The sequence below is a fragment of the Hyla sarda genome, chromosome 4, assembly GCF_029499605.1.
Source record: "Hyla sarda isolate aHylSar1 chromosome 4, aHylSar1.hap1, whole genome shotgun sequence".
In the NCBI taxonomy this organism is placed as follows: domain Eukaryota; kingdom Metazoa; phylum Chordata; class Amphibia; order Anura; family Hylidae; genus Hyla; species Hyla sarda.
The window spans coordinates 249,006,137-249,032,693 of NC_079192.1; the positions used below are offsets into that span (position 1 = coordinate 249,006,137).

The window sequence follows — 26,557 nt, forward strand, 5'->3', positions numbered from 1 at the left end:
CCCAATCCAATGGGCAAGTAGAAAGAATTAACCAGGTCCTGGGTGACTATTTACGGCATTTTGTTTCCTCCCGCCAGGATGACTGGGCAGATCTTCTACCATGGGCCGAATTCTCATACAACTTCAGAGTCTCAGAATCTTCTGCTAAGTCCCCATTTTTCGTGGTGTACGGCCGTCACCCTCTTCCCCCCCCTCCCTACTCCCTTGCCCTCTGGTTTGCCCGCTGTGGATGAAGTGACTCGTGATCTTTCCACCATATGGAAAGAGACCCAAAATTCTCTTTTACAGGCTTCATCCCGCATGAAAAGGTTTGCCGATAAGAAAAGAAGAACTCCCCCCATTTTTGCTCCCGGAGACAAGGTATGGCTCTCCGCTAAATATGTCCGCTTTCGTGTCCCCAGTTACAAACTGGGACCACGCTATCTTGGTCCTTTCAAAGTCTTGTGCCAGATTAACCCTGTCTCTTACAAACTCCTTCTTCCTCCTTCTCTTCGTATTCCCAATGCCTTCCATGTCTCTCTCCTTAAACCACTCATCATTAACCGCTTCTCTCCCAAACTTGTTTCTCCCACTCCTGTTTCCGGTTCTTCTGACGTCTTCTCCGTGAAGGAGATTCTGGCCTCCAAGACTGTCAGAGGAAAAAAAAATTTCTTGGTGGATTGGGAGGGCTGTGGCCCAGAAGAGAGATCCTGGGAACCTGAGGACAACATCCTAGACAAAAGTCTTGTCCTCAGGTTCTCAGGCTCCAAGAAGAGGGGGAGACCCAAGGGGGGGGTACTGTTACGCCGAGCGCTCCGGGTGCCCGCTCCTCCCCGGAGCGCTCGCAACATCCTCGCAATTGCAGCGCCCCGGTCAGACCTGCTGACCGGGTGCGCTGCAATACCTCTCTCAGCCGGGATGCGATTCGCGATGCGAGAGGCGCCCGCTCGCGATGCGCATCCCGGCTCCTGTACCTGACTCGCTCTCCGTCGGTCTTGTCCCGGCGCGCGCGGCCCCGCTCCTTAGGGCGTGCGCGCGCCGGGTCTCTGCAATTTAAAGGGCCACTGCGCCACTGATTGGCGCAGTTGGCTTAATTAGTGTGTTCACCTGTGCACTCCCTATTTATACCTCACTTCCCCTGCACTCCCTCGCCGGATCTTGTTGCCATTGTGCCAGTGAAAGCATTTCCTTGTGTGTTCCTAGCCTGTGTTCCAGACCTCCTGCCGTTGCCCCTGACTACGATCCTTGCTGCCTGCCCCGACCTTCTGCTACGTCCGACCTTGCTCTTGTCTACTCCCTTGTACCGCGCCTATCTTCAGCAGTCAGAGAGGTTGAGCCGTTGCTGGTGGATACGACCTGGTTGCTACCGCCGCTGCAAGACCATCCCGCTTTGCGGCGGGCTCTGGTGAATACCAGTAGCAACTTAGAACCGGTCCACCAGCACGGTCCACGCCAATCCCTCTCTGGCACAGAGGATCCACCTCCTGCCAGCCGAAGCGTGACATTTCCGGTAAAAAGTACACGTTTTCTTTATTCTATGGGTCAATACGATTAAAATGATACCATGATTATATGCTTTTCTGTAATTGTACCGCTCAAAAAAATATCTCAAACCGTTTTAACAAAATAAGTATGTTTGAAATTGCCCTATTTTGACCACCTATAACTTTCTCATTTTTCCGTATATGGGGCGATATGAGGGCTAATTTTTTGCGTAATGATTTGTAGTTTTTATCAGTACCACTTTTGCTTAGGTTTTACTTTTTATTAAAAAAATTTGGGAATAAAATGTGACAAAAAAGCAGCAATTTTGACTTTTTTTTAATTTTTTTACATTACGCCGTTCACCGTACGGGATAATTAACAATATATTTTAATAGTTCAGACTTTTACGCAAGCAGCTATACTAAATATCTGTGTTAATTCTTTTTTTTACGCTTTTTTGGGGGCAAAATGGGAAAAATGGACGTTTTACTTTGTTATTGGGGGAGGGGATTTTTCACTTTTTTATTTTACTTTTTTACACTTTTTATGTCCCCATAGGAGACAATTCATAGGAATTAGTTGATTGCTAATACTGTTTAGTGCTGTGTATAGGACATAGCACTGATCAGTATTATCGGTGATCTTCTGCTCTGATCTGCTTGATCTCAGACCAGAGCAGAAGACCCTGGGAGACGGCCGGAGCCAGGTGAGGGGACCTCCGGCCACCATGCTGATGATCGGATCCCCGTGGCAGCGCCGCGGGCGATCCGATCATCCAAAGTGCCGCACTGCTGCAGATGCCGTGATCTGTATTGATTACGACATCTGAGGGGTTAATGGCGGACATCTGCGCGATTGCGGATGTCCGCCATTACCGGGGGGTTCCAGGCTGCTGATAGCATCCGGGACCTGCCACGTATGACGCAAGCACTGGATCATGGCGGCGCGTAAATGTACGTCATGGTGCGTTAAGTACCACGTCACCATGACATACATTTACATCCATTGTCTTTAAGGGGTTAACCCGTTATTATTAACGGACGTTATTTTGTGACGGGCGAATGAATGGAAGAAATAGTGCATGCACTATTTCTCCCGTTACTATCGTCCGTCACAAAATAACAGCCGTTATTACTAACGGGCGATAACGTGTTAAAACGGCTATTAGAAAAATCCCACAGACTATAATGGGATTTTCTAACGGCCACTTAACGGCCGATTTGCATTTTTTTATGACGGACGTTCATTACGGATTAATTTTTATAGTGTGAAAGGGGCCTAAACATCTGTATAGCAAAACGTGTTACTGCAATCCTTTTCCATGAGAAATCCTTCATTTTCTAGAAAAATTTCAGGGGTGCCAACATTTATGGCCATGACTGTATGCCAGTCTTGCATAAGTTGTTGCTAGGAAACACTGCCCATCTGTACAGTACTAGAAACAATTCTTCAGACCAGCAACCACTTGAAAACTGTTCTGTACAAATGGTCCAACAAACTGCTGCACTGTACAAGCAACAATGGCTACTGCACAAGAATAAAAATAGGTGATATATATATTTTATTTTTTCATTCTTATAATGTCAGCCTATTGGAAAGAACTTTCCAATAACAGTCCAGCCTTGTCCCCAATGTGGACCTCATTCACACAGTAACAAGCCCTACTATTAGGCAATAATATACCAGCACACAGTGTACAGCTCTATACAGGCCAAACACCTCAGAGAGGACTGCTCTGCTCCGTCACTGATCTGCCCCCAAGGCGAGGCTGCGCAGCACGTACTCCGTCCGCCAGCTGCCCGGTATCAGGAACAAAGAGAAGCTGTGTGCTGAGAGAGGCGTGGCCAGGCGGATCATTGGCGGAGCCAATAGTCATTCCTCCGCTAGGCCCCGCCCTCCTCGCCGGCTCCTTCTCTGTACTAACATTTCAACAAACAAGTCAAAAATCCCTGAGCGGTAGAAAGCGGGCTGTGATTGGAGCATTGCCGCCATTGGTCGGGTTATGCAGCAGCTGGTGCTCGTCCAGCCTATGGTGAGCTGCCCTTGTAGTGACGCGTCTGTTGCTGGCGTTGTTAGTGGAAGTGAAGGGGGTGTGGATGGCTGTTGTTTGTAGCCGGGGAACAGAGATGGAGCCGGGCAGAACGGTACCGAGCGGCGCGGATATCCCCTCCGGTAACGAGAAGTCAATGGCCAGTACACCTGCAATGCCAGTGCCGTCTGCCCGGGACATGAAGCTGCGGCAGGAGAAGCTGTCGGGAGTTGTGAAGAGTGTGCACCGGAGCCTACGGAAGAAGTATCTGGAAGGTACGTCTCGGCCCAGTCACATGAACGCTGCAATCCCTGCTTCCCACTGCTGGCATGTCAGTATGCCACAGCGCCGGGGGCATAATACCCATACAGTGCTGTACTGGGAGGGGAAGGATGACAGTTCTACATACTGTGCAGCACTGGGCCACAGGGGGTGATATTTATACATGCAGGGCAGCACTGGAGCAGTGATATTTATACATGCAGGGCAGCACTGCGCCACAGGGGGTGATATTTATACATGTAGGGCAGCACTGGAGCACTGATATTTATACATGCAGGGCAGCACTGGAGCACTGATATTTATACATGCAGGGCAGCACTGGAGCACTGATATTTATACATGCAGGGCAGCACTGGAGCACTGATATTTATACATGCAGGGCAGCACTGGGGCACTGATATTTATACATGCAGGGCAGCACTGGGGCACTGATATTTATACATGCAGGGCAGCACTGGGGCACTGATATTTATACATGCAGGGCAGCACTGGAGCACTGATATTTATACGTGCAGGGCAGCACTGGGCCACAGGGGGTGATATTTATACGTGCAGGGCAGCACTGGGGCACTGATATTTATACGTGCAGGGCAGCACTGGGGCACTGATATTTATACATGCAGGGCAGCACTGGAGCACTGATATTTATACATGCAGGGCAGCACTGGGGCACTGATATTTATACATGCAGGGCAGCACTGGAGCACTGATATTTATACATGCAGGGCAGCACTGGGGCACTGATATTTATACATGCAGGGCAGCACTGGAGCACTGATATTTATACATGCAGGGCAGCACTGGAGCACTGATATTTATACGTGCAGGGCAGCACTGGGCCACAGGGGGTGATATTTATACATGCAGGGCAGCACTGGAGCACTGATATTTATACGTGCAGGGCAGCACTGGAGCACTGATATTTATACGTGCAGGGCAGCACTGGAGCACTGATATTTATACATGCAGGGCAGCACTGGGGCACTGATATTTATACATGCAGGGCAGCACTGGGGCACTGATATTTATACATGCAGGGCAGCACTGGGGCACTGATATTTATACATGCAGGGCAGCACTGGAGCACTGATATTTATACATGCAGGGCAGCACTGGAGCACTGATATTTATACGTGCAGGGCAGCACTGGGCCACAGGGGGTGATATTTATACGTGCAGGGCAGCACTGGAGCACTGATATTTATACATGCAGGGCAGCACTGGAGCACTGATATTTATACATGCAGGGCAGCACTGGGGCACTGATATTTATACATGCAGGGCAGCACTGGAGCACTGATATTTATACGTGCAGGGCAGCACTGGAGCACTGATATTTATACGTGCAGGGCAGCACTGGAGCAGTGATATTTATACATGCAGGGCAGCACTGCGCCACAGGGGGTGATATTTATACATGTAGGGCAGCACTGGAGCACTGATATTTATACATGCAGGGCAGCACTGGAGCACTGATATTTATACATGCAGGGCAGCACTGGAGCACTGATATTTATACATGCAGGGCAGCACTGGGGCACTGATATTTATACATGCAGGGCAGCACTGGGGCACTGATATTTATACATGCAGGGCAGCACTGGGGCACTGATATTTATACATGCAGGGCAGCACTGGAGCACTGATATTTATACGTGCAGGGCAGCACTGGGCCACAGGGGGTGATATTTATACGTGCAGGGCAGCACTGGGGCACTGATATTTATACGTGCAGGGCAGCACTGGGGCACTGATATTTATACATGCAGGGCAGCACTGGAGCACTGATATTTATACATGCAGGGCAGCACTGGGGCACTGATATTTATACATGCAGGGCAGCACTGGAGCACTGATATTTATACATGCAGGGCAGCACTGGGGCACTGATATTTATACATGCAGGGCAGCACTGGAGCACTGATATTTATACATGCAGGGCAGCACTGGAGCACTGATATTTATACGTGCAGGGCAGCACTGGGCCACAGGGGGTGATATTTATACATGCAGGGCAGCACTGGAGCACTGATATTTATACGTGCAGGGCAGCACTGGAGCACTGATATTTATACGTGCAGGGCAGCACTGGAGCACTGATATTTATACATGCAGGGCAGCACTGGGGCACTGATATTTATACATGCAGGGCAGCACTGGGGCACTGATATTTATACATGCAGGGCAGCACTGGGGCACTGATATTTATACATGCAGGGCAGCACTGGAGCACTGATATTTATACATGCAGGGCAGCACTGGAGCACTGATATTTATACGTGCAGGGCAGCACTGGGCCACAGGGGGTGATATTTATACGTGCAGGGCAGCACTGGAGCACTGATATTTATACATGCAGGGCAGCACTGGAGCACTGATATTTATACATGCAGGGCAGCACTGGGGCACTGATATTTATACATGCAGGGCAGCACTGGAGCACTGATATTTATACGTGCAGGGCAGCACTGGAGCACTGATATTTATACGTGCAGGGCAGCACTGGAGCAGTGATATTTATACGTGCAGGGCAGCACTGGGGCAGTGATATTTATACGTGCAGGGCAGCACTGGGGCAGTGATATTTATACGTGCAGGGCAGCACTGGTGCACTGATATTTATACATGCAGGGCAGCACTGGAGCACTGATATTTATACATGCAGGGCAGCACTGGAGCACTGATATTTATACATGCAGGGCAGCACTGGAGCACTGATATTTATACATGCAGGGCAGCACTGGAGCACTGATATTTATACATGCAGGGCAGCACTGGGGCATTGATATTTATACGTGCAGGGCAGCACTGGAGCACTGATATTTATACGTGCAGGGCAGCACTGGAGCACTGATATTTATACATGTAGGGCAGCACTGGGGCATTGATATTTATACGTGCAGGGCAGCACTGGGCCACAGGGGGTGATATTTATACGTGCAGGGCAGCACTGGAGCACTGATATTTATACGTGCAGGGCAGCACTGGGCCACAGGGGGTGATATTTATACGTGCAGGGCAGCACTGGGCCACAGGGGGTGATATTTATACGTGCAGGGCAGCACTGGAGCACTGATATTTATACATGCAGGGCAGCACTGGGGCACTGATATTTATACATGCAGGGCAGCACTGGAGCACTGATATTTATACATGCAGGGCAGCACTGGGGCACTGATATTTATACATGCAGGGCAGCACTGGGGCACTGATATTTATACATGCAGGGCAGCACTGGAGCACTGATATTTATACATGCAGGGCAGCACTGGAGCACTGATATTTATACGTGCAGGGCAGCACTGGGCCACAGGGGGTGATATTTATACGTGCAGGGCAGCACTGGAGCACTGATATTTATACGTGCAGGGCAGCACTGGAGCACTGATATTTATACATGCAGGGCAGCACTGGAGCACTGATATTTATACATGCAGGGCAGCACTGGGGCACTGATATTTATACATGCAGGGCAGCACTGGAGCACTGATATTTATACATGCAGGGCAGCACTGGGGCACTGATATTTATACATGCAGGGCAGCACTGGAGCACTGATATTTATACATGCAGGGCAGCACTGGAGCACTGATATTTATACATGCAGGGCAGCACTGGAGCACTGATATTTATACATGCAGGGCAGCACTGGAGCAGTGATATTTATACGTGCAGGGGAGCACTGGGGCAGTGATATTTATACGTGCAGGGCAGCACTGGGGCAGTGATATTTATACGTGCAGGGCAGCACTGGGGCAGTGATATTTATACGTGCAGGGCAGCACTGGGGCAGAGATATTTATACGTGCAGGGCAGCACTGGGGCAGTGATATTTATACGTGCAGGGCAGCACTGGGGCAGTGATATTTATACGTGCAGGGCAGCACTGGGGCAGTGATATTTATACGTGCAGGGCAGCACTGGGGCAGTGATATTTATACGTGCAGGGCAGCACTGGGGCAGTGATATTTATACGTGCAGGGCAGCACTGGGGCAGTGATATTTATACGTGCAGGGCAGCACTGGGGCAGTGATATTTATACGTGCAGGGCAGCACTGGGGCAGTGATATTTATACGTGCAGGGCAGCACTGGGGCAGTGATATTTATACGTGCAGGGCAGCACTGGGGCAGTGATATTTATACGTGCAGGGCAGCACTGGGGCAGTGATATTTATACGTGCAGGGCAGCACTGGGGCAGTGATATTTATACGTGCAGGGCAGCACTGGGGCAGTGATATTTATACGTGCAGGGCAGCACTGGGGCAGTGATATTTATACGTGCAGGGCAGCACTGGGGCAGTGATATTTATACGTGCAGGGCAGCACTGGGGCAGTGATATTTATACGTGCAGGGCAGCACTGGGGCAGTGATATTTATACGTGCAGGGCAGCACTGGGGCAGTGATATTTATACGTGCAGGGCAGCACTGGGGCAGTGATATTTATACGTGCAGGGCAGCACTGGGGCAGTGATATTTATACGTGCAGGGCAGCACTGGGGCAGTGATATTTATACGTGCAGGGCAGCACTGGGGCAGTGATATTTATACGTGCAGGGCAGCACTGGGGCAGTGATATTTATACGTGCAGGGCAGCACTGGGGCAGTGATATTTATACGTGCAGGGCAGCACTGGGGCAGTGATATTTATACGTGCAGGGCAGCACTGGGGCAGTGATATTTATACGTGCAGGGCAGCACTGGGGCACTGATATTTATACGTGCAGGGCAGCACTGGGGCACTGATATTTATACGTGCAGGGCAGCACTGGGGCACTGATATTTATACGTGCAGGGCAGCACTGGGGCACTGATATTTATACGTGCAGGGCAGCACTGGGGCACTGATATTTATACGTGCAGGGCAGCACTGGGGCACTGATATTTATACGTGCAGGGCAGCACTGGGGCACTGATATTTATACGTGCAGGGCAGCACTGGGGCACTGATATTTATACGTGCAGGGCAGCACTGGGGCACTGATATTTATACGTGCAGGGCAGCACTGGGGCACTGATATTTATACGTGCAGGGCAGCACTGGGGCACTGATATTTATACGTGCAGGGCAGCACTGGGGCACTGATATTTATACGTGCAGGGCAGCACTGGGGCACTGATATTTATACGTGCAGGGCAGCACTGGGGCACTGATATTTATACGTGCAGGGCAGCACTGGGGCACTGATATTTATACGTGCAGGGCAGCACTGGGGCACTGATATTTATACGTGCAGGGCAGCACTGGGCCACAGGGGGTGATATTTATACGTGCAGGGCAGCACTGGGCCACAGGGGGTGATATTTATACGTGCAGGGCAGCACTGGGGCACTGATATTTATACGTGCAGGGCAGCACTGGGGCACTGATATTTATACGTGCAGGGCAGCACTGGGCCACAGGGGGGGATATTTATACGTGCAGGGCAGCACTGGGGCACTGATATTTATACGTGCAGGGCAGCACTGGGCTTGGGGGGGGTGCAATAATGTCTATGCACATATGAGGAGATTTATCAAAACCTGTCCAGAGGAAAAGTTGCAACTAATCAGGCCTCTAAAAAAACAAAAAGGCTCTTAAATAATAAATAATCTGGTTGCTATGGGCAACGCAGCAACTTTTCCTCTGCACAAATTTTGATAAATCTCCCCCATAGTGCAGCACTTGACTGGAGACATATTTGTACAACTCATTTAGACAAGTTCAAGAGAACAACTTGGGCTACTTTCACAGTGCCGTTATGTCCTGGTAGTACACTGGCCGCTGTTAAACGACGAGAGTACAGTGGGAGAACAATTAGTGCATGCACCGTCTTTTCTACCGCTATGCTTTAACCCCTTAAGGACCAGGCCAATTTTATTTTTGCATTTTTGTTTTTTCCTCCTCGTCTTCTAAAATCCATAACTCTTTTATATTTCCATTTACAGACCCATATAAGGGCTTGTTTTTTGCGTGACCAATTGTACTTTGTAATGAAACCTCTCATTTTACCATAAAATGTACGGTGAACCCCCCCCCCCCCCCCCAAAAAAAAATTTTAGGGAGGAAATTTAAATGAAAGCCACAATTTTGCACGTTTTGGAGGGTTTTGTTTTCACACTATACACTTTATGGTAAAAATGACATGTGTTCTTTATTCTGTGGGTCAATATGATTAAAATGATACCCATGGCTAGATACTTTTATATTTTTTGTACCGCTTAAAAAAAATCTAAAACTTTTTGTACAAAATCAGTAATCTAAAATCGCCCTATTTTGACCACCTATAACTTTTAAATTTTTCCATATATAGGGCGGTATGAGGGCTAATTTTTTGCACCGTCATCTGTGCTTTTTATCGATACCACATTGCATACATAACACTTTTAGATCATTTTTTATTAAAAAAATGTTTTAATATATGAAAAAATTTACTGTGTAGAAACGGAAGCCCCCAAAATTTACAAAATGGCATTTTTTTCTTACATTCTGTCACACAATTATTTTTTTTTACTGTTTCGCTGGTGATTTTTGGGTAAAATGACTGATGTCATTACAAAGTAGAATTGGTGGCGCAAAAATAAGCCATCATATGGATTTTTAGCTGCAAAATTGAAAGGGTTATGATTTTTAAAAGGTAATGAGGAAAAAACGAAAGTGCAAAAAAAGGGGTTAATAGAAGTAATTTACAAATCTGTTTATTTTTCTAGCACCAGTTGATTTAACAAAAAAAAGTTTTCCACCCGAGTACCCCTTTAACCTATTACGCCCTGCGCCTGGTCCTGGTTTAAAACGCGGGGTCACGCTGTGCCGCACGCTATTAACCCTTTAGATGCGGCATTCTAAGATGATCGCCGCGTCTAAATTTAAAGTAAAAAGCTTCTCGGCAGCTCAGTCTGGCTGATCGGGACCATCGAGGTAAAATCTTGATGTCCGGATCAGCTAGAACGAGAGTGGAGGTCCCCTCATCTGTCTCCGTCGCATCCTGAGATCCAGGCTTGAGCAATCGACCGTCAATGCACAGCAATGATCTGTGTATGAGATTGGTATGTGCAGTGAAATAGCCACCGGCTATAACACTGCAAAAAAAAGTTAATACCTTCCCTAATAAAAGCAAACAGTGTAAATAAACATATGTGGTATCGCCATGTGCGTACTATAAAAATATATTGTTAGTTAAACAGCACGGTCAATGGCGTACGTGAAAAAAATTCCAAAATAGCGTATTGTTGGTCACTTCTTATATCATGAAAAAATGAATAAAAAGCGATCAAAAAGTCCGATTAATATAAAAATGGTACTGTTGAAAACTTCATGTAACTGCACAAAAAACGAGCCCTCATACCGGCCTGTACGCGGAAAAATTAAGTTATAGGGGTCAGAAGATGGCAACTTTAAACGTATAAATTTTCCTGCATGTAGTTATGATTGTTTTTGTTTTTTTTTTGTTTTTTTTTAAGGAGTAATACCCTACTTATATAGGTTTGCTTTTGTATCATTTTAACCGTATGGACTTACAGAATAAAGATAAGATGTCATTTTTACCGAAAAATGCACTGCGTAGAAACGGAAGTCCCCAAAAGTTACAAATTGGCATTTTTTTTTTTCTTCAATTTTGTCGCGCAATGAATTTTTTTTTTCCGCTTCGGAGTGGACATTTTGGTAAAATGACTGTCACTGTAAAGTATAATTGGTGGTGCAAAAGATAAGCCATAATATGGAATTTTAGGTGCAACATTGATCGAGTTATGACTTTTAGAATGTGATGAGGCAAAAAAGGAAAATGCAAAAAACTGAAAAACCCTGCGTCCTTAACCCCTTAAGGACCAGGCCATTTTACACCTTAGGACCGGAGCGTTTTTTGAACATCTGACCACTGTCACTTTAAACATTAATAACTCTGGAATGCTTGTACCTATCATTCTGATTCCGAGAGTTTTTTTTAGTGACATATTCTACTTTATGTTATTGGTAAAATTTTGTCGATACTTGCATCGTTTCTTTGTGAAAAATTCCAAAATTTGATGAAAAATTAGAAAATTTAGCATTTTTCTAACTTTGAAGCCCTCTGCTTGTAAGGAAAATGGATATTCCAAATAAAAAAAAAATTGATTCACAAATACAATATGTCTACTTTTATGTTTGCATCATAAAATTGACGTGATTTTACTTTTGGAAGACACCAGAGGGCTTCAAAGTTCAGCAGCAATTTTCCAGTTTTTCAAAAAATTTTCAAACTCTCACTGTTTTTCAGGGACCAGTTCAGGTTTGAAGTGGATTTGAAGGGTCTTCATATTAGACATACCCCATTATAAAAACTGCACCCCACAAAGTATTCAAAATGACATTCAGTCAGCGTTTTAACCCTTTAGGTGTTTCACAGGAATAGCAGCAAAGTGAAGGAGAAAATTCACAATCTTCATTTTTTACACTCGCATGTTCTTGTAGACCCAATTTTTGAATTTTTAAAAGTGGTAGAAGTAGAAAATTTATATTTGTAGCCCAATTTCTCTCGAGTAAGTACATACCTCATATGTCCATGTAAAGTGTTCGGCGGGCGCAGTAGAGGGCTCAGAAGTGAAGGAGCGACAAGGGGATTTTGGAGAGTACGTTTTTCTGAAATGGCTTTTGGGGGGCATGTTGCATTTAGGAAGCCCCTATGGTACCAGAACAGCAAAAAAATCCCCACATGGCATACCATTTTAGAAACTAGACCCCTTGGGGAACGTAACATGGGGTAAAGTGAACCCTTGGGGAACGTAACAAGGGGTAAAGTGAACCTTAATACCCCACAGGTGTTTCACGACTTTTGCATATGTAAAAAAATATATATTTTTTTTCACAAAAATGTGTGTTTTTCCCCCCCAAATTTCACATTTTTGCAAGGGTTAATAGCAGAAAAGACCCCCCAAAATTTGTAACACCATCTCTTCTGAGTATGAAGGTACCCCATAAGTGGACCTGAAGTGCACTACGGGCGAACTACAATGCTCAGAAGAGAAGGAGTCATAATTGGCTTTTGGAGAGCAAATTTTGCTCGGTGGGCATGTTGCATTTAGGAAGCCCCTATGGTGCCAGGACAGCAAAATAACCCCCACATGGCATACCATTTTGGAAACAAGACCCCTTGAGGAACGTAACAAGGGGTACAGTGAGCATTTACCCCCCCACTGGTGTCTGTCAGATCTTTGGAACTGTGGGCTGTAAAAAATGTTTAATTTGCACAGCCCACTGTTCCAAAGATCCGTCAGACAACTGTGGGGTGTAAATTCTCACTGCACCCCTCATTACATTCCGTGAGGGGTGTAGTTTCCAAAATGGGGTCAGATGTGTTTTTAAAAAAAAAAAAAAATTTTTATTTAATTTTATTTTTTTTGCGTTTGTCAAAACCGCTGTAACAATCAGCCACCCCTGTGCAAATCACCTCAAATGTACATGGTGCACTCTCCTTTCTGGGCCTAGTTGTGCGCCCCCAGAGCACTTTGCGCCCACTTATGGGGTATCTCCGTAGTCGGGAGAAGTTGCATTACAAATTTTGGGGGGCTTTTTTCCCCTTTTACCTCTTGTCAAAATGAACAGTATAGGGCAACACCAGCGTGTTAGTGTAAAAAATTTATTTTTTTGCACTAACATGCTGTTGTAGACCCCAACTTCACCTTTTCATAAGGGGTTAAAGGAGAAAAAGCCCCCCCAAAATTTGTTAGGCAATTTCTCCCGAGTACGGCGATACCCCATATGTGACCCTAAACTATTGCCTTGAAATACGACAGAGCTCTGAAGTGAGAGCGCCATGCGCATTTGAGGCCTGAATTAGGGATTTGCATAGGGGTGGACATAGGGGTATTCTACGCCAGTGATTCCCAAACAGGGTGTTTCCAGTTGTTGCAAAACTCCCAGCATGACTGGACAGTCAACGGCTGTCTGGCAATACTGGGAGTTGTTGTTTTGCAACAGCTGGAGGCTCCATTTTGGAAACCGTGGCGTACCAGACGTTTTTCATTTTTATTGGGAGGGGAGGGGTGCTGTGTAGGGGTATGTGTATATGTAGTGTTTTTTACTTTTTTTTTTTTTTATTTCATGTTAGTGTAGTGTAGTGTTTTTAGGGTACAGTCACACGGGCGGGGGATTACAGCGAGTTTCCCGCTGCAAGTTTGAGCTACCGTGCAAAATTTGCTGCATCGCAAACTTGCAGCCTGATACTCGCTGTAAGCCCCCTGCCCTTGTGAATGTACCCTGTAAATTCACAGGGGGGGGGGACCTCCAGCTGTTGCAAAACTACAACTCCCAGCATGCACAGTTTATCAGTGCATGCTGGTAGTTATAGTTTTGCAACAGCTGGAGGCACACGGGTTGGGAAACACTGAGTTAGGAAACAGACAATGTTTCCCAACCAGTGTGCCTCCAGTTGTTGCAAAACCACCACAACTCCCAGCATTCTCAGGCATGCTGGGAGTAGTAGTTCGGCAACATCTTTAGAGCCAGATGTTGCCGAACTACAACTCCCAGCATGCTTGGAGTTGTAGTTTTGCAACATCTGGAGGACTACAGTTTGCAGACCACTAATACAGTGGTTCGCAATCTGTGCCCTTCCAGATGTTGCAGAACTACAACTCCCAGTATGCCAAAACTGTCCAGGCATGCTGGGAGTTGTAGTTCTGCAACATCTGAAGGGCCAGATGTTACAGAACTACAGCTCCCAGCATGCCTGGACAGTAAGGGCATGCTAAGGATGTGTAGTTTTGCAACATCTGGAAGGGCACAGTGGTCTCCAAACTGTGGACCTCCAGATGTTGCAAAACTGCAACTCTCAGCATGCTCAGACGCCAAGGGCTGTCTGGGCATGCTGGGAGTTGTAGTATACAGGGTCCTAATACAGCAATGCATGTCGCTTTACGGCGACGTGCATTGCTGTAAAGGGCCCGACCGTGGCTGAAGATCAACTCACCTGTCGCCGCTGCCGCCGTCTACGTCGCCGGGATCCGGGTTTTCAGGGACGAGGTAAGTACCGCGGCCGGTCCCCAGCACTCCCCCGTCCCCCGCTGCGTCCTCCGGTCTTCCTCCCGTCCTCTCCGGACTTCAAGGGGCCGGGCAGGACGGGAGGAAGTAACCGCCCCCCCCCCCCCCCCCCTTGCGATTGGTCGGTTAGTTAACCGACGAATCGCAGGGGATCGGAGGAGGTGGCAGGCTTGCCGCCTCGCTCCTATACTCCAACATGGTCCTGGCTTTCTGTGACAGCCGGGATCATGCAAAATTACCGGGCGGTCGGGTCCCAGAGACCCGATCAGCCCGGTATCGCCGCAGATCGCAAGGGCGATTTCCCTTGCGATTTGCGGCGATCGCCGACTTGGGGGGCGTTTGCCCTGGATGCCTGCTGAAGGAGTTCAGCAGGCATCCGGTTCCGATCTCTGCCCGGCAAGCGGCAGAGACCGGAAAAATAGGACGTTCTCTAACGTCCTTGGGCATTAAAGCCCAGGTAGTGGGGACGTTGGAGAACGTCCTATGTTCTTAAGAGGTTAAAGGAGTAGTCCAGTGGTGAACAACTTATCTCCTATCCTAAGGATAGGGGATAAGTTTGAGATAGCGGGGGGTCCGACCGCTGGGGCCCCCTGCGATCTCCTGTACGGAGCCCCGACAGCCCGTGGGAAGGGGGCGTGTCGACCTCCGCACGAAGCGGCGGCCGACATGTCCCCTCAATACAGCTCTGACAGAGCCGAAGCGCTGCCTTCAGCAATCTCTGGCTCTGCCATAGAGATGTATTGAGGGGGCGTGTCGGCCGCCGCTTCGTGCGGAGGTCGACACCCGATATCTGGTCGGAGAGCCTGGCCCCCGTACAGGGAGATCGCAGGGGGCCCCAGCGGTCGGACCCCCTGCGATCTCAAACCCAGGAAAAGCTTTTGACTCGACTATAAGCCTAGGATGGGAAATAAATCACCCCCTTCATCATCACCGCCTGTCGATCCCTTCATCAGTGGTCTTAAACCTACGGACCTCCAGATGTTGCAGAACTACAACTCCCAGCATGCCCGGACAGGCATGCTGGGAGTTGTAGTTTTGAAACCTCTGAAAGTCCGCAGGTTGAAGACCACTGCGGCCTTAGTCATCATCCAGACCCCCCCCTTTAGTTTTCTACTCGCCTCCCCTCGGTGGGAAGGAAGGGTGAGCTGGTCCGGGCCATCTCTGCTTCAGGGACCGTCCGGTGGGGAGGATTAGTCGTTGCGGGCTGTCCATTTTCACCGGGGGGGGGGGCCTTTTCTCCGTGCTTCGGGCCCGGCCCTGGACTAGTGACGTTGCCTTGACGACGACGCACAGGGATGTTGCGCATGAACGTCCCTGTGCGTCGTCGTCAAGGCAACGTCACTAGTCCGGGGCCGGGCCACAAGCGCGGAGAAGAAACCCCCCCCCCCCCCCCCCCCCCCGGTGAAAATGGACAGCCCGCAACGACTAATCCTCCCCTCCGGAGGGTCCCTGCAGCATAGATGGCCCAGACCAGCTCACCCTAACTTCCCGCCGAGGGGAGGCGAGTACAAAACAAGGGAGGGGGGGGGGGGGCTAGATGATGACTTAGGCCGCAGTGGTCTTCAACCTGCAGACCTCCAGAGGTTTCAAAACTTCAACACCCAGCATGCCCGGACATGCTGGGAGTTGTAGTTTTGCAACATCTGGAGGTCCGCAGGTTGAAGACCACTAATGAAGGGATTGACAGGAGGAGAGTTCACTTGAGTAAAAGCCGAGGGGGCGTTTTCAGCACGAAAAATCGTGCTAAAAAACTCAGCTTATACTCGAGTATATATGGTAAATTTTATATTTATTCACAAATACAATATGTCTATGTTATGTTGGCATTAGAGAACTTACAGTAAATTCAATTCCTCACGAACTTCTCGGCTCGGCTGTTGATGACTTATCCTGCATAAATGAGTTCAGCTTTCAGGTGCTCCGGTGGGCTGGATACAGTCCTAGGAGACTCTTTCCTAGGACTGTATCCACCTTTTCCAGCCCACCGGAGCACCTGAAAGCTGAACTCATTTATGCAGGATAAGTCATCAACTGCCGAGCCGAGAAGTTCGTGACGAATCAAATTTACTGTAAGTTCGCTCATCTCTAGTTGGCATCATAAAATTGACATATTTTTTTACTTTTTGAAGACCTTAGAGGGCTTCAAACTATAGCAGCAATTTTCAAAATTTTCATGAAAATTTCAAAATCTGAATTTTTCAGGGACCAGTTAAGTTTGAACTGGATTTGAGAGGCCTTTCTGTGAGAAATACCCCATTATAGAAACTACACCCCAACATTTTTTTCTAAATGACATTCAAAAAGTGTGTTTAACCCTTAAGGTGTTTCACAAGAATTGCAGCAAAGTGGAGGAGAAAAATCAAAATCTGCGGTTTTTTTACACTAACATGTTCTTGTAGCCCCATTTTTTTTTTTTTCATTTTTAAAAGTGGTAAAAGGAGAAAAAGCCCCCCCCAAATTTGTAGCCCAATTTCTCTCGAGTTCGTAAATACCTCATATGTTGACATAAAGTGCTCTGTGGGCTCACAACATGGCTCAACAGGGAAAGAGCAACTGTAGGATTTTTGAAAATGAATTTTGCTGTCATGGTTTTTGGGGCCATTGTTGCATTTAGGAAGCCCCCATGGTGCCAGAACAGCAAAAAAACACCCACATGGCATAGTATTTTGGAAACTACACCCCTCGAGGAACGTAACAAGGGGTATAGTGAGCCTTAACACCCTACAGGTGTTTGACGACTTTGCGTTGAAGTTGGATGTGAAAATGGAAAATATAATTTTTAACACTAAAATGATGGTGTTACTCCAAATTTTCACATGGTGTAATAGACAATGGACCCAACAATTTGAAGCCCAATTTTTCCCGGTTAAGAAAACGCCCCATATGTGGATGTTAAGTGCTCTGCTGGCGCACTACAGGTCTCAGAACAGAAGGAGCGCCATTGGACTTTTGGAGAGAGAATTTTGCTGGAATTGAAGTCGGGGGCCATGTACATTTACAAACCTCCCATGGTGCCAGAACAGCAGAAACCCCCACATGTGACACCATTTTGGAAACTACACCCCTCACAGAATGTACTTATTGGGCTTTTGGAGAGAGAATGTGTCCGGAATTGAAGGCCATGTGTGTTTACAAAGCCCCCACAGTGCCACAACAGTGGAACCCCCCACATGTGATCCCATTTTGGAAACTACACGCCTCATGTAATGTAATAAGGGGCATAGTGAGCATTTACACCCCACTGGCGTTTGACAGATCTTTGTAACAGTGGGCTGTTACAATGAAAAATTACATTTTTAATTTTCACGGACCACTGTTCAAAAAATCTGTCGGGCACCTGTGGGGTGTAAATGCTCACTGTACCCCATATTACATTACATGAGGCGTGTAGTTTCCAAAATGGGATCACATGTGGGGGGGTTCCACTGTTTTGGCACTATGGGGGCTTTGTAAACACACATGGCCTTCAATTCCAGACTCAAAGTTACATAGTTAGTATGGTTGAAAAAAGACATACGTCCATCAAGTCCAACCAGGGAATTGAAGTGAAGGGTGTAAGGGAATAAGGGAAAGGGATGTAGTTTTATAATTCTGCATAAGCATTAATGTTGTTTTGTTCCAGGAATGTATCTAACCCTGTTTTAAAGCTGTTAATTGTTCCTGCTGTGACCAGTTCTTGAGGTAGACCGTTCCATAAATTCACAGTCCTCACGGTAAAGAAGGCGTGTCGCCCCTTTAGACGAAACCTTTTCTTCTCCAGACGGAGGGAGTGCCCCCTCGTCGTTTGGGGGGGGGGGGGGGGGGGTTAACCTGGAACAGTTTTTCTCCATATTTTTTGTATGGGCCAATCTTCAATTTTTTCATCAAATTTTGGGATTTTTCACCAAGAAAGGATGCAAGTTACCACAAAAATTTACCACTATGTTAAAGTAGAATATGTCACAAAAAAAAACTCTGAATCAGAATGATAAGTAAAAGCATCCCAGAGTTATTAGTGTTTAAATTGACAGTGGTCAGAATTGCAAAAAATGTCCTTAAGGTGAAAAAGGGCTAAGTCCTTAAGGGGTTTACACCCCACAGGTGTTTGACGAAAAGTTGGACGTGAAAATGAAAAATGTTATTTTCTTCACTAAAATGCTGGAGTTATCCCAAATTTTTCATTTTCACAAGGGGTAATAAGAAAAAAAAAGCCCCCCAAAATTTGTAACCCTTTTTTGCTAAGTATATAAAATACCCCATGTGTGGACGTAAAGTGCTCTGCAGGCAAACTACAATACTCAGAAGAGAAGGAGCGCCATTGGGCTTTTAGTCAAGAGCCACTATTCCGACCCTGTGGGGGAAACGTGGCTGAGGTCTACTATTATTGGTTCCTATCCATGTGGAAATTGTTCTTTCTGTCAGAGAGTCCCCAAAACAAAGGATTTTATTAATCCTATTGATGGACGAAGATATGTGATTAGGGAATTTATCAATTGTCAAACTACCGGTATTGTCTACATAGCACAATGTGGATGTCCTATGATTTACGTAGGAAAAACTATCCAGCAGTTCAGAAGAAGGATTTCCCAGCATATAAGCACGATACGGACTAGAGCAGATACACCTCTAGCAAGACATTTTTGGTCTCATCATGGGGGGCGACTGGTCCTGTTTGAGATTTTTTTGGCTTGGCCAGACCACGCTTGGGACCAAGACGTGGTAATCTGGATAAGAAGCTTCTACAGGAAGAAGCTAAGTGGATTTATAGACTGAAATCTATGTCTCCTTTGGGCTTGAATGAAGGGTTTACTTTCAGCCCATTTATCTAATCAAGTTTTACCTGCCTTAAAATATTATTCATAAAATTTGAAATTATGGTACTTCATGTATCAATCACGTTAGTGTCGCACTTAAGCCTTATATGGGTGTCACAGAGATTATGGTTAGTTCAGGACACACAATTCTTATTATCAATCTCTCCTCCTCCCCTAGCCCTTATGATTAGTTTGACGACTCATTTTCTAAACACTGACTCAGTCTTATTGTTTTTTTTTTTCCCTTCCCTTCCCCTTCCCTTCTTTTCCTTCCCCCTTTTCCTCCCCCCCCCCCCCTGTTCTTCCCCTACTTTTCTACTTTCACCCTCTTTCCCTTTTTCCTGTCCCCCTGTCATTTTGGGCTATCAGATTCCCATTGGTATGAATTTATATTCATCCATATAGATGAGATAAGGAAAAGTCTTTCTATTTCATTCCTCAAATAAACTAATACGCACAACAATATATACATTATAATTTAGCTCAATGCAATTGAGTCTGTAGAATTATCTTACATATTAAGTCCTTACCATTCAATTGATATGAGTCCTCACTAATTTCTCTATGTTTTCGCGCATCTCTTCCGGCGCATACAAAGGATTTCTAAGTTTTAGCGCAGGTTGAGATGCGCAACCGGAAGTTTATCAAAGCCGTCGGAGAACGAGCACGCGCAGATGAGGCGGACTCCGGCTCCACCGTTCTATCACCTCGCGCATGTGAACCTAGCGCAGCACGTCATCGGCGACCGACCCTACAGGGATTCGCCCGATTAGACATGCCAGTCAAGGTTACCTACCTGTGATTGGGCGCAGGGAACTAAAACATCAGATTGGCTGATCAAACGCAGAGACGTGGATTGGTCGATTTGAGTGCCACTCCTCAATGCAGGAGAGGCATTGGTGGAGAATTGATAATGTGTGAACCCTGACATCCTGTGACATCATGATGGTATGTATTAATACCCCCTGCATGGCGTTTTTTTAACTTAGTGCCCATTTACCTCTTGATAACGCTGCTGAGGCAGTGAAACATGTCGAGGGGGGCCATGTTAAGCTTTTAACTTTGAGCTCCATTGTCCTACAATAGCGCTGAATGTAGGTGTTCTGCAGGCACCTCGTCTTCGCTTCAGTGTGTATTCAATTCATTAGACCGGATGGTGTGTGTGTGTGTGTGTGTGTGTGTGTGTGTGTGTGTATATATATATATATATATATATATATATATATATATATATATATATAATTAAAGAAGTAGGACGACATGGGGCTCTATATTTTAAAACACTACTAAGTGCGAACCTAATACAATAAAGATTGCACTTTTAATCTCACTTTTTTGATATATGGGAAATAAATGTTTTTTTTTGGGCTGCCTTTTTGGTAGTCTATGAGTTAGTGGTCAAATTCCACCCTCCATATATTGGTCTCAACTAGATATGTTTGAACCTTGGGGTACACCACTAATAACCGGGGACCAATCAGAGTACGAATCATTGACCACCACTCTCTGGGTACGATCCATGAGCCAGTGTTCAATCCAGTTACAAACTAAAGTTTCTAAGCCCAAGGACCTTAACTTACCTGTCAGACATCTACGAGGGACAGTATCAAACGCTTTAGCAAAATCCAGAAACACTATATCCACAGCCATTCCTCTGTCAAGGCTTCTACTCACCTCTTCATAAAAGCAAATTAGATTGGTTTGACAACTTCTATCCTTAGTAAACCCATGCTGGCTATCACTTATAATACTATTATCCCCTATGTATTCCTGTATGTAATCCCTTATAAGTCCTTCAAACAATTTACCCACAATGCACGTTAGACTTACCGGTCTATAATTGCCTGGCGAAGACCTAGAGCCCTTCTTGAAGATTGGTACCACATTAGCCTTGCGCCAGTCCCTTGGCTCCAAAAGCCCAATGGCGCTCCTTCTCTTCTGAGCATTGTAGTTTGCCTGCAGAGCACTTTACGTCCACACATGGGGTATTTTATATACTTAGCAAAAAAGGGTTACAAATTTTGGGGGGCTTTTTTTTTCTTATTACCCCTTGTGAAAATGAAAAATTTGGGATAACTCCAGCATTTTAGTGAAGAAAATAACATTTTTAATTTTCACGTCCAACTTTAACGAAAATTCGTCAAACACCTGTGGGGTTTAAACCCCTTAAGGACTTACCGTATATACTCGAGTATAAGCCGACCCGAGTATAAGCCGAGACCCCTAATTTCAACCCAAAATCCCAGGAAAAGTTATTGACTCGAGTATAAGCCTAGGGTGGGAAATACCTCATCCCCCCCTGTCATCATCCAGACCCGTCATTAACATCCTCATCATCCCACACATCCCCCCTTCATCATCCCCTTGTCATCATCCCACACATCCCCTTATCATCCCACACATCCCCCCTTCATCATCCCCTTGTCATCATCCCACACATCCCCTTGTCATCATCCCACACATCCCCTTATCATCCCACACATCCCCCCTTCATCATCCCCTTGTCATCATCCCACACATCCCCTTATCATCCCACACATCCCCCCTTCATCATCCCCTTGTCATCATCCCACACATCCCCCCTTCATCATCCCCTTGTCATCATCCCACACATCCCCTTATCCCACACATCCCCCCTTCATCATCCCCTTGTCATCATCCCACACATCCCCTTATCATCCCACACATCCCCCCTTCATCATCCCCTTGTAATCATCCCACACCCCCCCCCCCCCTTCATCATCCCCACCCCCCCTTCATCATCCCACACACCCCCCTTCATCATCCTCTTCTCATCATTCGCCCTCAGTGGTCTTCAACCTGCGGACCTCCAGAGGTTTCAAAACTACAACTCCCAGCAAGCCCGGGCAGCCATCGGCTGTCCGGGCTTGCTGGGAGTTGTAGTTTTGAAACCTCCGGAGGTCCGCAGGTTGAAGACCACTGCGGCCTTCAACATGCGGACCTCCAGAGGTTTCAAAACTACAACTCCCAGCAAGCCCGGGCAGCCATCGGCTGTCCGGGCTTGCTGGGAGTTGTAGTTTTGAAACCTCCGGAGGTCCGCAGGTTGAAGACCACTGCGGCCTTCAACATGCGGACCTCCAGAGGTTTCAAAACTACAACTCCCAGCAAGCCCGGGCAGCCATCGGCTGTCCGGGCTTGCTGGGAGTTGTAGTTTTGAAACCTCCGGAGGTCCGCAGGTTGAAGACCACTGCGGCCTTCAACATCATCCAGCCCCCTCTCACCCCCTTTAGTTCTGAGTACTCACCTCCGCTCGGCGCTGGTCCGGTCCTGCAGGGCTGTCCGGTAAGGAGGTGGTCCGGTGAGGAGGTGGTCCGGGCTGCTATCTTCACCGGGGGCGCCTCTTCTCCGCGCTTCCGGCCCGGAATAGAGCCGTTGCCTAGACAACGACGCATCTGCGTCGTTGTTAAGGCAACGTGACTATTCTGAGGCCGGGCCCGAAGCGCTTAGAAGAGGCCTCCCCGGTGAAGATAGCAGCCCGGACCACCTCCTCACCGGACCACCTCCTTACCGGACAGCCCTGCAGGACCGGACCAGCGCCGAGCGGAGGTGAGTACTCAGAACTAAAGGGGGTGAGAGGGGGCTGGATGATGTTGAAGGCCGCAGTGGTCTTCAACCTGCGGACCTCCGGAGGTTTCAAAACTACAACTCCCAGCAAGCCCGGACAGCCGATGGCTGCCCTGGCTTGCTGGGAGTTGTAGTTTTGAAACCTCTGGAAGTCCGCAGGTTGAAGACCACTGCGGGTGGGGGAGTTCACTCGAGTATAAGCCGAGGGGGGTGTTTTCAGCACGAAAAATCGTGCTGAAAAACTCGGCTTATACTCGAGTATATACGGTAGCCCTTTTTCACCTTAAGGACATTTTTTACAATTCTGACCACTGTCAATTTAAACACTAATAACTCTGGGATGCTTTTACTTATCATTCTGATTCAGAGATTTATTTTTTTGTGACATATTCTACTTTAACATAGTGGTAAATTTTTGTGGTAACTTGCATCCTTTCTTGGTGAAAAATCCCAAAATTTGATGAAAAAATTGAAAATTTTGCATTTTTCTAACTTTGAAGCGCTCTGCTTGTAAGGAAAATGGAGATTCAAAATAAAAAAAAAATTATTCACATATACAATATGTCTACTTTATGTTTGCATCATAAAATTTGAGTTTTTGGAAGAAGCCAGAGAGCTTCAAAGTTCAGCAGCAATTTTCACATTTTTGACAATTTTCAAACTCACTATTTTTCAGTGACCAGTTCAGTTTTGAAGTGGATTTGAAGGGTCTTCATATTAGAAATACCCCACAAATGACCCCATTATAAAAACTGCACCCCCCAAAGTATTCAAAATGACATTCAGTCAGCGTTTTAACCCTTTAGGTGTTTCACAGGAATAGCAGCAAAGTGAAGGAGAAAATTCACAATCTTCATTTTTTACACTCGCATGTTCTTGTAGACCCAATTTAAAAATTTTTGCAAGGGGTAAAAAGGAGAAAATTTTTACTGGTCTTTGAAACCCAATTTTTCTCGAGTAAGCACATACCTCATATGTCTGTTAATTGTTCGGCGGGCGCAGTAAAGGGCTCAGAAGGGAAGGAGCGACAAATGGTTTTTGGGGGGCATGTCACCTTTAGGAAGCCCCTATGGTGCCAGAACAGCAAAAACACATGGCATACCATTTTTGAAACTAGACCCCTCGGGGAACATAACAAGAGGTAAAGTGAACCTTAATACCCCACAGGTGATTCACGACTTTTGCATATGTAAAAAAATTTTTTATTTTTTTCCTAAAATGCTTGGTTTACCAAAAGTTTTACATTTTTAAAAAGGGTAATAGCCGAAAATACCCCCCAAAATTTGAAGCCCAATTTCTCCCGATTCAGAAAACACCCCATATGGGGGTGAAAAGTGCTCTGCTGGCGCACTACAGGTCTCAGAAGAGAAGGACTGACGTTTTGGCTTTTTGAAAGCAAATTTTGCTCTAGGGGCATGCCAGAATAGCAAAAAAAAACACATGGCATACTGTTTTGGAAACTAGACCCTTGTTTTCCCAAAAATTTTACATTTTTTAAAAGGGTAAAAGCAGAAAATACCCCCCAAAATTTGTAACACAATTACAATATGTGACCCTAAACTGTTGCCTTGAAATACGACAGGGCTCCAAAGTGAGAGCGCCATGCGCATTTGAGGCCTAAATTAGGGACTTGCATAGGGGTATTCTACGCCAGTGGTTCCCAAACAGGGTGCCTCCAGCTGTTGCTAAACTCCCAGCATGCTTGGACAGTCAGTGGCTGTCTGGTAATACTGGGAGTAGTTGTTTTGCAACAGCTGGAGGCTCCGTTTTGGAAACAGTGGCGTACCAGACGTTTTTCATTTTTATTGGGGAGGGGGGGTTGTGTAGGAGTATGTGTATATGTAGTGTATTTTTTTTTTTTTGTGGTAGTGTAGTGTAGGGATCGACCGATATCGTTTTTTTAGGGCCGATAATCGGTGGAGGTTAGGCCCGATAGCCGATAACTTATACCGATATTCCGGTATAAGTTATCGGCTATTTATCCCCCCTCGACACCGCTGCAGAGCATTGATTTAAAGCGGGCGCTTTAAATCAATGCACTGCAGTGGCTTTTGCGGTACCATAGGCCGCCGCCACCACCCGCTTCTCTCCCCCTACCTGTCAGGGTGGTCCGGGCCATCCATCCATCCTTCCTGTAGTATCCGGCGGCATTCCGGGTGGAGGGTGAACCGGTCCAGGCTGTCCTTCTCCGGGGGTCATCTTCTCCACTCCGGGCAGGCTCTGGCCTAGTACGCTGCATAGACGCCGCTGTGCAGTGACGCCCGTGCGTAGCGACGCACCTGGCGTAGCGGCGTCTATGCAGCGTACTAGGCCGGAGCCTGCCCGGATTGGAGAAGATGACCCCCGGAGAAGGACAGCCTGGACCGGTTCACCCTCCACCCGGAATGCCGCCGTACACTACAGGAAGGATGGATGGCCCGGACCACCCCCATTACGGGTGAGTTAAAAAAAAATGTATTGACTCGGAGGGTGGGGGAGGGGCCCGACCGGTATAGCGGTATGGGCAAAAATCCATATTGGTATACCACCCAGCACTACGGGGGGGCGGTCGCGGTGCGGCGGGTCAGGGGGGGGGGGGCGTGGCATTATCGGCTTATCGGCAAGGTAATTGCCGATACCGATAATGCCCAAAATCGTCAATATCGGCCATACCGATAATCGGTCGATCCCTAGTGTAGTGTAGTGTTTTTTAGGGTACATTCGCACGGGTGGGGGTTCACAGTAGTTTCTCGCTGGCAGTTTGAGCTGCGGCAGAAAATTTGCCGCAGCTCAAACTTGCAGCCGGATTCTTACTGTAAACCTCTGACCATGTGAGTGTACCCTGTACTTTCACATTGGGGGGGGGGGGACAACCAGCTGTTGCAAAACAACTCCCAGCATGTACGGTGCATGCTGGGAGTTGTAGTTTGCAGCAGCTGGAGGCACACCGGTCGTGAAACACTGAGTTAGGTAAAAAAAATAAAAATAAAAAGTTTCACAACCATTGTGCCTTCAGCTGTTGCAAAACTACAACTCTCAGCAGTCACCGACGGCCAACGGGCATGCTGGGAGTTGTAGTTATGCAACCAGCGGATGCACCACTACAACTCCCAGCATGCACTTTAACTGTGCAAGCTGGGAGTTGTAGTTATACAACAGCTGAAGGTACACTGTTCCATAGAAAACATTTTCCTCCAGCTGTTGCAAAACTAGAAGTCCCAGCATGCCCATAAGGGAATGCTGGAAGTTGTGGTGGTCTGCCTCCTGCTGTTGCATAACTACAGCTCCCAGCATGCCCTTTTTGCATGCTGGGAGCTGTTGCTAAGCAACAGCAGGAGTCTGTCACTCAGCTCCAACTGCTGATCCACACCGCTTCAGGTCAGTCCCTCGCTGCCGCCGCCGCCGCTCCTGGGGCCCCGATCCCAAC

The 26,557-nt window shown here is 47.0% G+C and overlaps 1 protein-coding gene across 1 annotated transcript in view; it reads left to right on the top strand.

Moving 5' to 3' along the window:
* The first annotated feature begins 3,423 nt into the window (after positions 1-3,423).
* The window catches only part of BMT2 (base methyltransferase of 25S rRNA 2 homolog), a 57,219-nt gene continuing 34,085 nt past the window's right edge, over positions 3,424-26,557 (top strand). The window contains exon 1 of the mRNA XM_056573888.1: positions 3,424-3,768. Coding sequence (XP_056429863.1) covers positions 3,561-3,768 — 208 coding nt within the window. The 5' untranslated portion in view covers positions 3,424-3,560. The remainder of the gene's footprint in view (positions 3,769-26,557) is intronic.